This window comes from Lissotriton vulgaris, chromosome 1_1 (assembly GCF_964263255.1).
Source record: "Lissotriton vulgaris chromosome 1_1, aLisVul1.2, whole genome shotgun sequence".
NCBI lineage: Eukaryota > Metazoa > Chordata > Amphibia > Caudata > Salamandridae > Lissotriton > Lissotriton vulgaris.
In genome coordinates, this window is record NC_141685.1 from 1,909,410,418 (window position 1) to 1,909,428,041 (window position 17,624).

The 17,624-nt window shown below is 42.5% G+C and overlaps 1 protein-coding gene across 5 annotated transcripts in view; it reads right to left on the reverse strand.

Annotated features, from left to right (window-relative positions):
* Window positions 1–17,624, reverse strand: part of ATP2B1 (ATPase plasma membrane Ca2+ transporting 1) — a 428,175-nt gene that overhangs the window by 118,819 nt on the left and 291,732 nt on the right. For all 5 annotated transcript variants that reach the window (XM_086919543.1, XM_086919538.1, XM_086919544.1 and 2 more), the window contains exons 15-16: window positions 15,420–15,526; window positions 3,933–4,124 (exon numbers count right to left, since the gene is read on the reverse strand). In XM_086919543.1, the coding sequence (XP_086775669.1) occupies window positions 3,933–4,124; window positions 15,420–15,526 (299 nt within the window). The remainder of the gene's footprint in view (window positions 1–3,932; window positions 4,125–15,419; window positions 15,527–17,624) is intronic.

Here is a 17,624-nt window from a genome sequence, read left to right on the forward strand (position 1 = left end):
TGAAACCTAAATGGCCACTTGCAAATTCCAACTGGCTAGTCACATGCTAGGTTTAGTGTTTTTTTTCCTTTTGTCAGTCTTGAATTTCACACCTCTGGGTACCCCTCCTGTGGGCTCAGTCATCTCACAGGTTTGCCCAGTCATGGCTGTGGAAACTTGTTAGTCAGAGCAGACTTGTGAGTTTCAAGATAGCCAACAATAAAACACTATGAGCACTAATGCTATGCCACCAGAGTTGAGACTTAACATTCATGGTAACTATTTGTCAAGTTTGCAAGAACAAAGAAACATCCATATCTTTTCCTTTATCATTGTAGGACTATTCCCCTGGCATCTTCTTAACTCCCTTGCCCTCTTTCTGTTGCTGACTCGTGCACTTAAATACTAGTGAAGGGACATTTCAAGAATATTCAACCCCTAAGTAATGATTTCGGCCAGGCCTTGATCCTGTACTACTATCTTAAGACTTTTCTACATCTTCAACCATTTCCCCCAATCTAGTGCTATGAGCGTGAATAGGTTTTGATGAAGTCGCTGCAGAGGCTTGGCCTAGCTTCTCAGCAAGCCTTCAAGAGTAATAATACTTGCATCTGTATTTTTTTTGCTAACCTTTAGAGTCACTGCGGAGCTCGAACGTCACATAAGGTGTGTTGGAGTGAAATGAAGGAACCTCTAAAGCTACATTCAAAGGTCATTCGCAGCTCCAGCTATCCTATATACCAGTTTTCCATGCAGTCAGGCTCTCTCAAAGCAGAAATGACCTATTTAAATCGATGTTGCCATGACCAATGGGATGAGTGGGTCGGAGTTTATAATTTAGAAAGACTTCCCCTGCACATGTGCAAGGTGCTCAATTAGTAGCCAAATAACTATTGAAAGTCAGAGAAACACAACGTGAAGCAAGCAGTAAACATGGCTCACATGGATAGAAAGGAGAAAAAAAGGCCAATATGGTAATGTGGGGCATGGATTTTACATAAACCATAGTAAATACAAGCCAGACCTGACTGTATGCACACATGGACGCACTATCTCTTTTAGAGTATGTGTACGACGGGCTTAGGATCTAGAAAAACAATATTCTGAATTAAACACCAATGGGTGTGCTCAATCACCATTTTAAGATAACCTTTTTTTTTATAAGCAACTTTATTGAAAGTTTTGCGTCAGAACATATATCTCCACAGTTGGAAAACATTGTGCGTACATTAATGTAAGGAACATGTTATCAACATGGCATGGGAGCGTCAATTCACATCGACAGGCCATAATAGTTACGCCATTCCCCCCCCCCCCCCCCACTCGCTCATGACTAAGATAAACCTTTTTTTCACAACTATTCGTGCAAACAAAATAGAAAAGTTTATGTTCCTTATCGCGAATTGCAAGACTGCTGTATTTCAGGGCTAATCATTTTCTGAAAGCTGCAGAACAATGTTACAAGGCCACTGTGCCTTGCAAGGACACGTTTGGGAATAAACGCAACATTTGCATAGCGCTCCAGGTGGCTCTGAAACGTCTGCCAGCTGCCCGTAGCTCCATGAACAGTCTTTGTCTATCTACTATGGCAGAGCGATGGTACGAGAGGATGTGCAGGGAGAAGCCCGCCATTTCTCCGTAGAACACCACTGAAGGGAAGCGTATACAGAGAGGGGAAGCTCTAGGGGGTGAGACGCACACACTGGGACCTGCCATCCAACTGAAGACCAACAGCTCTGTGAGAAATGCAGGGATGGATGCAGGACTCGGGATATTTATCCTGGAGACATTGTAATGACTCAGATCACCTAATTATGGAGCTAACTATACACATATATATGTATAAGTGTTGTTTAGGAAATAGAGTAACCTATTATGGGAAGTAGGGATGTGTAACGAAATGCTTTTGGTATTTTTAATGTACTTTTTTAAGTGATGAATTCTGAGATTAAGATAACTAAAATCATTCTGATACAGAAGATGTAGGAGCTGATTTTTCGTAATAAATAATTTGTATTGCAAAATACTCAGTGTGTGTATACTATTTCCAGGGGGTGGGTTTGCACATATATACAAGTGTGAAGCTAAGCACTATATCAAACCAAGTTATTTGTTTCAGGCGTCAGGGAATGCATTTCACAGTAGGAGGGGGGGGGGGGGTCTAAAAAGGCAAATCTCTGTTCTTTTTCTGGATCGACGAGACCTGCCTACAATGCTACTGATGGACTTTGTGGTTGGAATTGGTTGTTGCATCTATTGGAAGGAGAGGATTCTATCTCTGTGGAGGTCTTACATAATTGCTTACGGGACACGTCAAGGTGGCTGAAGGATAATTCACTTCAGTTCAACGCTGGGAAAACCGAGGTGCTCTTTAGCGCTGGAACAAGGATCCCCCGACCGTTCCCTAACAACTTCTGGCCCCCGGAAACAGGGTCCAACGAACGGCATGCAGACTCTGTCCGCAACCTAGGGGTCATGTTGAACCATAGGCTCAGCATGGAGACCCATGTTCAAAAAACATTGGCTTGCTGCTTTGCCATCCTTCGCTCACTAAGGAAAGTTCTGCCCCTCCTACCCACCCAGGCTCGCGCCCAAGTGGTTAGATGTACCATTCTGAGCAGGCTGGACTATTGCAATGCCCTCCTGCTTGGGTCCCCTGAGTTTCTGCTGGACAGGCTCCAAAGGGTCCAATCTGCGGCTGCAAAACTGGCCCTGGGGCTGCCGAGAAGATCTCATGGACCATCTGCCTTGGCTAAATTACACTGGCTTCCTCTTAGACAGAGGATTCAATTTAAGGCCCTTTGTATAGTTTTTAGGGCCCTCCATGGTTGCGGTCCAGCCCCTCTACAATCTAAGTTTGTATGGTATGCTCCTACCAGACAACTTCGTTCATCTGACGCTAAACTGGTAGTTGTCCCCAGATCTAGGAAGGTCAGATCCGGAGGTAGATCCTTCGAAGTGGTTGCCGCCAGACTATGGAACACTCTCCCTATTGAGATTAGGCATACCAATGAACTCCTGCAGTTTAGAAGAAAGGTGAAAACTTGGCTTTTCCCTGGCTAGCCTACTCCCTCTGTTTCTGCTTCTCGCTCTCCTCTGATTCTGTCAGCGCCAGGATGCCTGCAATGGTGACAGTCGCGCTTTATAAATTCTTAAAATAAATAAAATAAATAAATCTATCTATTACCTACGCACAAACTACAAACTGCATACTTCCCAAAAACAACAGCCACGGAAGGCCCTTGTGCACTAGGCCGATGGCTGGCCGGAAGAGGAGTTACATGTGAAAATTAGGAGGTCACGTGAGTAGGTAAGAACTCTTAGACCAGTTTAAATATTAAAATTAGATATTTATAGGCGGGCATCTTGGACTCTGTAATCTATCTTGAACATCTCTGAAATAACAGTGCGGCTGGCGCAGCAGCAGCTCGTTCCCTGATGTGGACAAGAATAGCACGAGAGGCTAATGAGGAAGTTGTCACAGTAGTTCATATTCGGGGAAAACTAAAGTTCTCTTCCTGAGTGTGTACTGTGACAGGCAAAAATAGGAAATTCGATGAGGAATGTGGAATGACAAGTACATTTCCAGGTAGACTCCGTTTCTAGCAGAGAGGGATGCAGAAAACGAAACAGGAAACCAAGAGATAAAAGACGGCATGCCGTGTCTTAGTTCTTTGGTGGTTGGGATGTTGACAAAATGGATGTGATCAGAATGAGGTACGGCAGTGCCATCTAGTGATGAACAGAGGCAACTACCGACTTGTAGATAATGGAGGGTGAAAGGGTAATAATATAAACACCTGGATGTCTACAGTAAAAAGCTGATAAAGAAACTAAATCGGACCTAGGAAAGAACCTTAAACAATAACATGTGATTACAAAATATGCAACTGGCGTACTTAGCAGTTGTTAGGCGCAATGAAAGTAGAAAAATGTAATAAAAGATTACTTACTTGAGTAATGCATGCCCCGGTGAAAGCAACAATAACTGCAACTACATTGACGGTGAGCTGGAACTGAAGGAACTTGGAAATACTATCATATACATTTCGTCCCCACATAACCGCTTTAACAATGCTGGAGAAGTTGTCATCAGTAAGAATGATATCAGAGGCTTCTTTCGCGACATCAGTCCCAGCAATGCCCTGAAAAAGAGAAAAAGAAACGTTTAACACGGACAGAATAGTAACCAATGTAAAATATCTTTGATCAAACAAAAACGAGACTATTTAGGCTTCTTGGCTTATAGTGACAATTTACGATTTAATAAGCACAATAGCAAGTCCAATCATAACAATAAGCCCAACAATTCGCTGCCTTAGTGAGGTGGACGAGCCTTTGACATATTCTACACTACGATCACCACAGGAACAAATACCATGTTTCTAGTACGAAAACCAGAAACATTTTAATGTCTTAAATCAAAGTCGGCACACAGGAGCTTCCCTCGTGCCCACAGCGTGATTTTTTGGTTATGCTGCGACAAACGGCCTGCAAAGGTCACCGACGTCAGCATAGCTGCCAAGGTTTCAGATTGCTATGTGTGACATTTTCATAATATCAGAGTAATTATGAGTGACATTTCAATGACTATGAGTGACACTTTCTTGCGAGCAAAATCAAGCAATGTAGACTAGGGAAACAAATAAACATCAGAAATGACAACCATTTGAGCAATGAGAAACTCTAAGAAGACCTTAAAACATCTCCAAAACCACTGTTCACCACTGAGTCAACTAGTACTGTGAAACAAGTTTATCCCTGGCATTTTGGAAGAATAACATGCCTCTTGAGTAAACTAACTGGAGTAAGTGCAGTGACCTAAACATAGCTGTCAAAGTTTGACACTGCTTATGTGTGTCATAGCCATATATTCAGTCTTCTTACATGTGACATATAAATGTCTTATGTGTGGCACTTTTAGTGATGCAAGTTAGAGAACAAAGGACTGAATAGAAATCAACAGTTATGCCCATGTGGTAAGATAGTTTTCACACATTAGCCCATGTTGTGGTACGAAAACTGCCTAAAAAGCGCCCAATGCTTCTAAAGTGCCTACACAAGATCACTGACCTACTTTTTGCTAAGAGGGTCACCGGGCAGGTATATTTGGAATGGTAATAACCAATAAAATACATGTTTTGCGACCTTGACTATAGTTTAATAAAGTTGAATGTTATGTCATAACTCATTACAGTTAAAACAAATGGTTTGTTAAGCCGCAACAGTTAATCAATGACAATGCATGGTAATCTCAGAGAGTCACCACCAAAAATAACTTGAATTCCGGTGCCACTGTCATGAAAGCAACATCTGATCCATCCCCACCGCTAAACTGAACCATGTTAAGTATTTTAAAATGGTAATAACGAACATTGAAAACGAAATTTGAGAGTTTCCTTTAAGAATACGTGCATTCCCCAGTTTCAAGAGAAAACTGTCCAACGGTGGCGCTGTGCTTAAGGTCAATGATAGAGCATTTGTAGTGGTATTAGTAGAACAGCATAAAATGAACGTTTGGGCCAGCATAGCGAAATTATGTTACATCAGTCCGCCGACCTGAGAAAAGAGTGTTGAGCGTGAATGTTGTGTGTGCGTGTCACTGACTGGCCGTGCTATGCGCAAGTCTGTATGTGCCTGCAAGTATAGAGGTGACTCCTGTGTGCGTGGAACTTTGTAGAATGTTGGAAGGCGTGTATGTTGAGCACAGATTTGCAACTTTATTACCAATAACTTCTTATTCCGTGCCCCTCACTAACTCCAGAGCTAGGCACACTCTTACTTGAAATGAATTCCGACAGCTCGAGAGCAGCTGCATTTAGTGAGTTCAGGTGACGTCAGCTGCCTGCTCCCCTCTCTCTGTGTTGACCAGCCTGGGCCGACGCACGGCATCAACCTGGCTTGATCTTGGCCAGCGCAAATTCACAGTCAGGACTGTCCCTGTGCTCCGACCTGCAAACGAACAACTACTGCCCCCACAGTCAGTCTGGGTGTTCCGAGTGACTCCTCCGCCTCCAGTCCAGCCCGGGCTGTGGTGAGCCCGGCTGGTTCGGTTCCTGTCGGACACTCCTCGGAGTCAGTCCCCCCCCCTCCACCCACCCCCCCCTGTAGTGGAGAACACAAGACAAAGATGTGATCAAAGGGCAGAAGAATTCCAGTCTGGGGGGCGGAAGGTTTAGTGTGCAAAGTCTTGATATGAGCCCAATATGGAACGGTAAGTGGTTTCAGAGGGTGTGGGGTTCTGGGGCAACAGCAGATATTTCAGGCCATGGAGATGACCGCAGCCATAGCGATGCCAGTAGGTCAGCTGAGGGAGGGGCACCTCAGTACCAATGGGCCCCTGCAGTCCCAGATAGTGTGAGTGGGTAAGCCAGGGGTTCCGCAGCGTGATTCGGAGAAGTTGCCAGTAGCGCAGTGCAGGGACAAGCATGTGGTGCAAATGCAGAGTCAAAGCGGCCCTGCTTCAGCACAGTATCCCCTGCAGGTGTTAGTCTCCAACCAAAGACCCTCGATGCAGTCGTGTGCGTGAAATGAGAAACACTCCTAGACGGCCTCAGGTGCCAAATGGGACCCCTCCCATGATGCAAGGCGGGGGCACAATAGATGCACCAGTAAGAGGCAGTGGAGGGAAGGGCACCACCTCCGTGATCACTGGGCAGCCTTCGGGGGAAGGGCTCAGACCCCAGTGCAACGCGGCTCACCTTGACAAGATCGTGGGCGGTCATCAGGTGCTGCGGGTGAGACCCCATGCGGGGGGTGGATAGTCATAGTCCATCTAAGATTGCTGCTGCTTAGGAGCTCTCGAATGAAGCTCGCGGGTTTTGGGTCTACTAAATCGGTAGATATCCCATATTTACCCAGCCATCCACCACGATCACGCAACTATCCTGCAACCAATCTAATTACTTTAATCAGAAATAAGCTTGCATCGCTTCTTACCCATCTGGAGACGACATTTTGACTACTTGATGTCCCTCCGACTCATGGACCAACTCCTCGATGGGACCGGACCGAGGCGAGCCTCCTGCACCCCTGCACTTGTGGCCTCTCCAATCGACTATTGCCCCAGATCCTCACTTGGCTGGGTGCCTGACCTCTGCGGATCTTGTGCTCCCGATCCTTCCGACTGCCTCTCTGGTGACCTCTGCGGATCTTGTGCCCCATTCGCTCTGGCGGCCTCTCTGGTTCTCGAGGTCCCTTGGAGTTTGGGGCCCCAGACTGAAGCAGATTAGAGCTCCGTGGGCCGCCCGGCGCCGTGCTGTCCCGTTTCTGCTGATGCACGATCCTGGTCCTGGCCGGACGGAACTGGATGACCCGTGGACCACTGTACCGGGCCACTCCTCGCTGTAACCTGACCCCCGAGGTTAGTCGGGACGAGTCCTCCACACCTCTGGACCCTGGCTGGTTTGGGACCTACAGCCCCCACCCCCGCGCTCGCAGTCCTCCTGGTGGTGGTGGCTGGCCAGAGCTCACTATCGCCGGCTCAGCTGGCTCCAGGAGGTCAAGGTGCTGCAGCCTGCAGTGTTTAGCGGGCCCGGGGGCAGGAGGCCGCGGCCCGCCGCAATCGATTCCTGCGGCCATGTGCGGCATGAGAGAGACTGTGAGCAGCCTGCACTCTCAGATTCCCCTGCTTCTGCTTACTTCCTGTTCCTCCGGACGTGAGGGACCTCTACTGCCTCACATCCGGATTTAATCCCGGCCCCCTCGTGCCTGGTCGGTGATTGACAGCTCTGAGATGCATTATTCGAGGGCACCCCGCCCCTGCAGTGATGCAGAGTCTAGAGCCCAGCTCCGGCGCCCGGCACCAGTTGCCGCATTCTTGTTTCCAGGGCATACTCCTGGCAGATTGCAGAAGAGATACATTGTAGCGCTCTCAGCCACAGAGCTGAGAGCAGTCTGGAGCTTAACTGTTTAGGAACTTCAAGCAGGAGCACCTCTTTAGGAGCAGCAGAGAGCCCGGGCACAGCATGGCGCCGCTGGTGGCGCGCCTGGCAGCAGGTGGCAATTATGCGTGACAATGCATTTCAGTGCGGTGATGCGCATCACCGCACTGAAATGCGTGAGCGTCACACCGGTTGCGTGACGCTTGGCAGGACTGCGTCAGCGCAAATCTAACGTGAAAAAAGCCCCCGCTAATGGTGGAGTCTGCTTTCGCTTTTGATCGGTAGCAAGAGCCTGAGGCTCCCCGCCCCTGAACACCAATCAACACAGGAGAAGCAGGGTTGGAAAGGGAACATTGTTCCACTTCCAGGGAAACGTCCCCAAAGATTTCAGCCTTTTACTTCACAGAAACGTGAGGAAAAGTGCATGATTTTAGCTGAAGTTTAAGGTTTGCAGGGAATTGGGGGCAAGAAAACGCAGTGCTATCCCTACAAGTGTCAATACCCTGGACTTTCCAGGCCAAAATTCTGCAGCCACCCACAGCAGCAAAAATCCTTGTTTCATGCCATAAATGAATGCCCATATGTTGCGCTTCTAAGCCTTTTCTGTTGCGGGGAATACATTTACAGACATAAGTGGGGAATGGTTTTAATTAGCTACTAGTAGGAACACTGAAAAGTAGAAAATGTGTTATTAACCATTGGATTACTCTTCTTCTATGGCTTTCAAATGTAAGCCATTGAGCAATAATAAACATTTTGCAAAATGTACCGTCAATCACATGATCGTATGGGCAAACTGCAAATTCAGAGGTAAACAAATTCTCACTTTTCTAAAAGTCGGCATCTGGCTTCCTTCATACCCAGTTTTCATTCATTAGTTTTTACGAAATAAATTGCTGATTGGTCAGTACGCAATAAAAAATCATTACAAGCTGCAGATCAGTTGACGACTCTGGGTATGCTATATTTTTGGACAAACACCAAACGCAATAAACCCCTGCAAACAGAAGGGTCTTGAGGACAAAATGCTATGTTACTTTTGTAAATTGGCAATTGGAGCAAAAAACATACAGATATGAACACGATCACCAATTTTAATTTTCTACATTTTTTTTCATCATTTTTTCATTCAATGATTAAGTCTTTTGGAAAACCATGAGCTAACTACAGAAATGACCCTGGCTAAAGTCAGAATTTGGTCTACTTTTCAGAAATGTATAGCTTTCTGGGTTCACCCATGTTCACACCTCTTTTCACCACAATCTGCAAGAAGGTGGAAATAACAAAACATAGGAAAAATGGACTACCAGTTTGAAAAATGCAAAAACTGTGGATAAATTAAACTGGCTCTACAGTTCTTCTTGTTCCTGAAAGCTTGGAAGATGGTGATCTTAGCACAGAAAACAGTTCACTGGTGTTATTTTAAGAACTAAAAACATACACTTGCTTGCACAGAACGTTTCCAATCTATTTTTCCTACCAAAACTAAAATTTTGCTTAATTTTGGCTATTTTCTCGGTTCCCTTCCAGGGAAACCCTTAAACCCTGGGTACCCGTAGAATACACAAGATGTGCCTTAATACCTCTTGGAGGGCGGGGGAGGTTATGAAGGCCTAAGCAAAAAGTGCCTTAAACATAAAAAGGACACAGCACTTTGGTGGAAAAGCTTGAGCAGCTAAGGGTTTAAAAAATTATGTTCAGAGCAGAATTTCTCGTTTAGAGTTAGTAAGGTCAGATGTTTGTATAATACCTACAAACATTGTGTCTCTGTGCTATTTGCCTGCTGACCTAAGAAACAAATCAACCGAGCTGCTAGTAAAAAGTTGTGTTTTCTGAAATCCCAAAATGGAATGAGGTCCATAAATTATACCAAGCAAAAGAGCTTTCCTTTTAATAGATCCACAGACAGAAAATAATTTAAATTCCTACAAGAAATCACGAGGAATCGGAAGTACAATTATTTCTTGAAAAAGATAATTACCAGTGACTTGTGGAGACTTAACTGAAGACCACTCTGGAGGAGTCCTAGTTCTTTTTCATAAGGCACCCGTGTAATTCGTGGCACATGATTGCATATAATGTACAAGAGATTAGTTAAATATGAAGAATTGCTGACTTTGTGACTTGTTGTACAAAAGTTCTATGAAGCATTATGCTCAAAATACAGTATAATTTTCCCACATGACAAATCTACATCGGTTTTTACTGGAGGTTGACTGGCACTGGTAAAAACAAAGACCAGTTTGTACGGAAGAAGGCAAGATGGGCATTTGTTGTGACAACTACCTGCCACACATCAGTTTATATGTCTGCATGTAAGAGTTGGTATTTGAAGAGCATGAATCCAACATGAGCTATGGACAGCCGAATGGGGGAGATTGGCAGAGAAAATGCAATTATTGGGGGAAAGTTAGGGGTATTTCTCCTTGAAGAGGTGTATTTGTTTTGTTGGGAAGTTGGTGCTGATATGATGTCAACATGGTTGCTGTTAAAGCTTGCGTCAGAATTAACAGAATGCTGGTCTTCTGTTTTTTTCCTACTAGCATTGTTTTTTATTCACTCTCCTAGTCTGGTGTTTTCCCCCAGTCTTGGCCAGTTTGTTTGATACGTAAGCTGGAGTCTTCCTGGCGAGGGCTGTATAAGCAATACAGTTTGGGTTGCATGATCTGGGCTAGAAGGTGGTGGGGGAAGTATATACCCTTTAATATGGGGGTGATTTGGTCAAATTTCGTTGCCTCAGCCCAGATGGGAGAGGACGAAAAATGGTACAGTTGTCCTACAGTCAAATTTCAGTAGAACCAGCTTCTCTTTCTTCTACAGGGAGAGTTGGAATTAAGTTGTCTTGGTCATTCATGCAATGTGATGTTTGAGTGAGAGGTCTGTGTTGACGGTGAATGCCAGATATTTTGAATGGTCTGCCAGCTGGGAGATGAAGCCTGGTAGGTTTAAGTTGAAAAAACAGTCATAAAAGGAGTCTTTTTGGTGCAGGTGGCAAACTGTAGGAATTCCGTTTTTATAAGTCTTAGCTTCAGGAAATAAGTGGACATCCAAAAGTGGATGAGTTCTTGCAGTGTCGGTATGCCATTATATCAGGATACTTTTAAGTAGAGTTGGGTATCAACTACACATTGATGGGTGTTGATGCTGCTGTATGCATGAATGGATCCGAGAGGTTCAAAGTAGAGGCTAAATGTAATGGGAAAAAGGAAGTAACCCTAGGGTACTATGCGAGGGACAAGGAGTGCCTTTTTCTGCACAAGTATCTATTTTCATGAGCTACCACCAGTCGAAGGAGGATGGGTGACTGGTATCAACATGTAGGTAATGTGTACGCAGATGCTAATGCACAGCTGTGTCATGTTTTCTCTTATCTCCAGACCACGATGCTAATGAATCGAAGCATCAAAAGCATTCAGTCACAAAGCTATTTTGTGGGCACAGGTCAAAAAAATACATCACAGTACACAGGTTTTCAAACAAATGTAAATTAAATCAATTATTAATACATACAATGTCAACAATACAAAAATAAAATACAATAGAAACAATATTTGTGCCACTTTTTAAATTTGTATTTTATTTTTGTATTGTTGACATTGTATGTATTAATAATTGATTTAATTTACATTTGTTTGAAAACCTGTGTACTGTGATGTATTTTTTTGAAGTTTTAATCTATATAATTTTGTTTAATGTTTTGTCTGTTTTTAATGCGAATATCAATAAATGTCAGAAACTGATTCCTGTGTAGTCGTACCTCTCTATTACTCCTTAGGTTTGACAAGCTGCAACACCTTAGTGCCTAGGTTGTTTTATTTCACTCATTTTTTCCCTGACCTAGGACTGGTTCATTCATTCCTTCAGGGGGTCCTTGATACTTAATCATACAATTTTGGAAGAACAACTTACACATTAGTATATACGCAGCACAGCAATATGGGTTTCTCTTAAGTACGTCCATACTGCTCACATTCGAATGGCAATGCACAGGGGCATAATGGCCGTCATGCATCCTTCATTTTCCTTGACCCACACTACAATGTCCTCGAAATACCTACCACCAAAATGTCTACAAATTTGCCACACATTGTAAGTAGGATTCCTAGACATGCGACTACCTTATGTTCACTATCCAGAACCAGCTCAAACTTCTTTAAATAATGTAAAAAGAAGGTAACCAGGTATAGATTCAGGCGCACAACAGCTAGTACAGGCAAAGTGATCTCATAAATGATGCAGTTGCATATAAGTGCTTCCAAGGGAGAGGAATAGGTTACCAATCTATCCCACAGGACCCAAAGAAAACTCTGGGTGCAGCAAAAATCAGAAAGAATTCCGCCTGAGCACTCCTCAATAGTTAATATTAAGAGTACACAATTTCGTTGAAATGCGGAACTCAAAGTCAAATGATTAGGGTCATCCAAATTATTCTTATTGTCCTTATTTTCGAGTTTGTTATCCACTCGATTTTTTATATCAACTTCCTGTAGTAAAAACACCGGGGCTCAAATGTTCAGTTCTGATGGTTTATCCAAACGAAATTTATTGGTCATTTCCCAATTGAAATTTTCTTTGCAGCCAATAAAATTTAACTTTTAGGTATCTGTAACTTTACAGATAACTAAAAAAACACTTGCTCCTGGGAACTTACAAAGGATAATTAAGGCATGTATCAATATTACTTCTCTAAAACCGGGACTTGCACCAACCCTATTACAGAAACTCTCCCTTGAAATCATGAGCAACATTCAATCTCTTTTCAGAACTCCGTAACCTCAAATTGATCAAAGTGACCTCCTAATAGGTCATTAATATGACCTCCAGCTATAACAAAATAGTGAGTCAGCAATATGAGGTGTGTGTATAATATTATGCAATGTACTCATAGTGGGGTACCTGCTTACTCCTGATTCTTGATCTTTCATCAGCTAACTATTCTATCTTTATACCTAATGTTATGATTTTCATTGTATATTGCTTGATGAGGTTCTCTTCACTCCCTCCTCTACCACCGTTTATTCAGTTACACTGGAGATAGTGTACTGCTAGTGCAGAATAATTACATGGAGCATCTGAGGATCCCATAAGGAGGTAGGAGGGACACGGTTGAAGCAATTCCAAAATTGCATCCAAGACTGGGTTTCTACATTTCTCATTTGGTATGGCAGATACTAAAAGTGTTGCAACACATTTAATGATTAATTCACACCAATGGCTTAGTTCCTAGCTTGATTCCAAGGGGACAATGCCAGCTCCTATTGCCAAGAAGGTGCACACAAAACAATTTCAACAATTCCTTTCCTGCTAGAAAAATCGTTTTACTCATTGTGAATTCAGAACTGTCTAGTCATTTGAGTTCCCCCACACTGAAGGACATAATGGCTTTGTGATTCACCTTCTCCTTTTGATGGCCATATTACATTCAATTGCTTGTTTCATCAAAGGTTAAAAAATACATATGCACAACAGCCCACATAGCTAAATTCATGCACTGGATGCCTTTGGAATTCCACATTTAATTTGACATGAGCTGCGTTCAATAAAATACATTGACCTTTTTACCTGGCTGCTAAGCTCCAAGCCTGTGGGAGCATACATGTACAAGTAGCTAGGCTTAGATCTGGCAAGATTGCCAAAGAGTTCAAACCTATCGTACTTTGTTTTCCTAATTGTTTTGAATAGCTTTCTTTTTAACAACTATTTGTCATAACAGTTAATTATGGAAGGCATTATGATATTGTTGCGTTCTTTTCTTTATTGTGTGGTTTGTCAGACTACTTCTATTTCCATGATATGGTTATTAAGTGCCATCAGCCACTTTGTGCACTTAAAAATGAAATATGTACAAGTTAATTTTCTTTGACCCAATCTTTCTAATATTGACCCTCACCTGAACTACCCCATCAACATCATCACCATGCTCTTGAATCCCTTTAACTGGACACTATACTCATATGCATACTCAAAGTGACTCATCTTCTGATCCTGCTCACTCTATTGAAACCCTAAATCTACTTATTCCTTTTGCTATTCTGCCCAGTATGAGGTCTTCCCCTTACCTCGCTAAATCCTTTCATTATACCGGAAATCACTATTTTACCTAATCGTTATAAGCAAAAACAATGTGCAAGGGAAATGGTTGTGAAGACCAGTGACCCCCCTCCCCCATGCTTTTGAAATATTCTTGTTAAGCATAGGTCAGGAGAGAATATTCCAAGTGGAATGTGTCATTTGTAGTGCTAGCTGTACCTAAAAATGATTATTCTAAGGTCATTTTGGATTGGGACGGGGAGGTACCAATTTGCATGAGAGAAATCAACACTTATCCTATGAAGAGTTTCCCATCTCATCTATAAATCCGACATTTCCTATTCAGGAGGAACATGCATTCATCAATGGCTCATCTGCACTCTAGACCAAAGGCAGTTCCCATGGACCACAAAGGACAGATATTCACCTACCAATAACATCCCTCCAACACAAAAAAAGGAAATACAGAGATTTCTCAGCAGATCCTGATTTCTGTGCTATCTGACAGTGTTCTAGAATACGTCCAAGCCAGTGACCCATGGGGGAGGCGTGGGTACATGCTGTCTTGAGTAGCCAGTAGAACCAGGAAGCTGCAGAATTTTCCTCAGAAACACATCAAAACATCAAGGTAAGGATGCTCACTAGGACTGGTCCGATTATAACATGGAAAGCAGTGATGCTTATGCCCGACACATAAATGACATTGCTTTTGACAGTGCAAGAGATGATCCATTCTTTGGATGGACATCGGAGTCGGTCAGTGTACTTGGATCATCTGCTTCAATCTATTTTTCAAAACGAATTCTAGCATTTTGGGATTTATTCAGAGGCGAATAGTAGCTTTGGAGTATGAGCTTAGGATTCTGGTTACTAGTATTTTAGTATAGTAGCAAAACAGCACGTCTCCCTGGGGAAGCAGCTGCATCACCGAAATCCAGAAAACCCCACAGCTGTGGTTACTTTGTTTGAGGTAAATCGGATATCAAATCTGGCTGTTTCGATAGACTGAATAGACCCTCTAAAGCGAACCTCATCGGCCACATCTCAAATGTTTTAATTCCTTATAAATAGTCTAATTAGTGCAGGATAAAGAATGTCTGAGAAATCTGAAATGCTTGTAAATAAAACAATAAATGCACAAACGTGGCTACTGGCTGACCCAGATGAACCAGATTTAGAATATGTGAGAGGAACGTTCTTAATTATCATTATAACATTTTCGGAAATATAGCTCACGTAAACTACACCATACTTTGATAATTCTATTAAACTAAAAACAAAAGAAAGCATGCCAGTAGATAGCATACATTCAGCTGAATATTTTACTAATTAATGATCAAGAAAAATATATATAGAATTCAATATTGCTTCTATGTCTTACACTCACTTTTATGTCAAACCTATAAGATAGAAATAAGGAACTTGGACCAGACTGAACTTTACCGAATCCAGTTGTAAAATCCTTTTATCAATGGCGGTTATATGCGCTGTGTATTTAAAGGAGTCATTGAAAATTGAAACTCTTACCATAGCGAATCCAACATCTGCCTTCTTAAGTGCTGGTCCATCGTTGGTGCCATCACCAGTAACTGCAACTACTTGCCTTTGTTCTGTGACTGTACTGTCAATTATTCCTAGGGATAAAAAAAGAATTTGCGTGAGTTTAAATTATCTTCATTAAACATGTAACGCTACGTCATAATCTACAATTTAAACAATGCAATTTTAAAGCCATATGAAACATGTATTTGATTCGGATGCTTTAAAAACAAAATATATTGAAATATGTTCCTGTAAAAATATTAATGCATCATTACAAGACAGAGTGCCGCGAGACAGGGTAAAGGGGGGCAACTAAAACAAAAATATTCACAGCCTACATCGTATCCCTCTGTTTCAGTTATTTCCTCCCCTTATTCAGTCTGTGGTTCATTTCACATGTACTATTCTTTGCAAGGAGAAGTGCTAATATTCAAAGTCTTGCGTAGCTTTTGTCACACTGTAAAAGAGTCAGACATCAATGCGAAGGTGACAAATGAGCTAATGAACCAACATTATACTTTTCCAGTATCTTAAGGAAAAAGGTTTCAAAGAGCCAGTATATCTTAAATCTAAAGAAAGAATTGCCTACGGCGGGGTACAAACACAATATCATCCCCATAACTACAAGCCTTTCAGGAGGCCTCTGCTATAACTTTAAGGCCACCAAACAGCTGATAAAGTGAATGAAACAGAATGAGCACATATTGATCACGAATACTGTTAAGCAAACTTTGACACACTTACTTACATTCAAGTTTGAAACAACTGGTGGAAAGTACTCTAAGCAGTATTTCAAACTTTTTTCAACACATTAATTTACGCTTTTCTGCCCCCAAATTCATCCTTGGCTTCCTCGTCAAGATTAAAAACATTTATCTGCAGGAGTATTTAAACAACCTCTGCATGTTGAGACATTCAGGTACGGCTTGGAAACTTCATACTGGCCCTTCATTCATACAGAAGGACCAAGGCCCACAGAAAATTGTTTTTCATGGACCACAGGAGGAAGTTCAACACTATCAGAGTACCAGAAATGTGGCACAATGGCACCCGGAAATGGATATTTAAAGATGCCCACAGATGGTATTACTTATTCTGAAGCAACTGAAAGCGTCTTCAGCCAGACCTACTTTAAGTGACCATCTTTCGGCATTTAGAGCCTTCAAAATAAACTTTACCCAGTTCACTATGCGCTAGTTGAAATGTTATCGCATCTTTTACATCTTAAGAAGCTTGTGCCTCGGCATTCTTTACTGTGACATGCGTTGAAAGTGATCTCTAACTACAGCAAGAGGCCAGGCAAAGATTATAGTTTTACAAAACCTAATGAGGGCTTCTGTTAAAAAGAAAAACCCTGAGAAAATTCCATGTAGTGGGATGCCCTTATTCAGTGCTTAATTTCAGCTGATAGGGTCCATCGGTACTCATTTTGGTGCCGGCGGGGACCACCGGCACTTATTTTTTCTCATCAGACATTTCTCGAGAGCAAGAGAGGGGACAACACACAAACGGGAATGAAGAGATAGAAGACGGAAAACCTGCGTACAAGGGCGAAAGGAGGAACCTCTAGAGTGAGATAAAGGTACCGTGATTGTCTGGCAGTGGATTAAAAAAGTATGGTGTGGATTCAGGACTAAGCAGACTTGGGATTCAGTGCGTACACATTAAATAGCACTGGCCTTTGTCTTTTAAGCAGTGCTTTGGGCACCGCCATTCATTAAGTAACTAACTAAGCACTGCCCATATTAGAAAAACAAGGTAGAGCTGGTCGGGTAATGAGTGTTCCATTCTAACCAATGGATTGGACACACTTGAAATACTTGCCATGCAACGTCGCTTTCTTGGATGTAAGGACCTTGGCCAGGAATTTGAAGCAGATGAAGACTATCAGTTCATTAGCCACTTACACAACTCCATAAAGATAGGGAATGGTTGCACAACTGCATAAAATTAACTTCTCAATAGGTGTCAACATTTATCACAAAGCAGTGTGTGTTCCTTTTGTTGTTTAGCCAGACTACAACAGTGGAGTCTGGGTACACCTCTTACCTCATGGCTGAGCCAGAAACTACACAAAACCCTGTCCATTTATTCTTTACCTTTATTTTTTTTATATTTTCTCACATTGAATGGCTTTGCTCATCAGAAATACAAGATGTCGATTTTCAATACATTTTTCTTGTACGATTG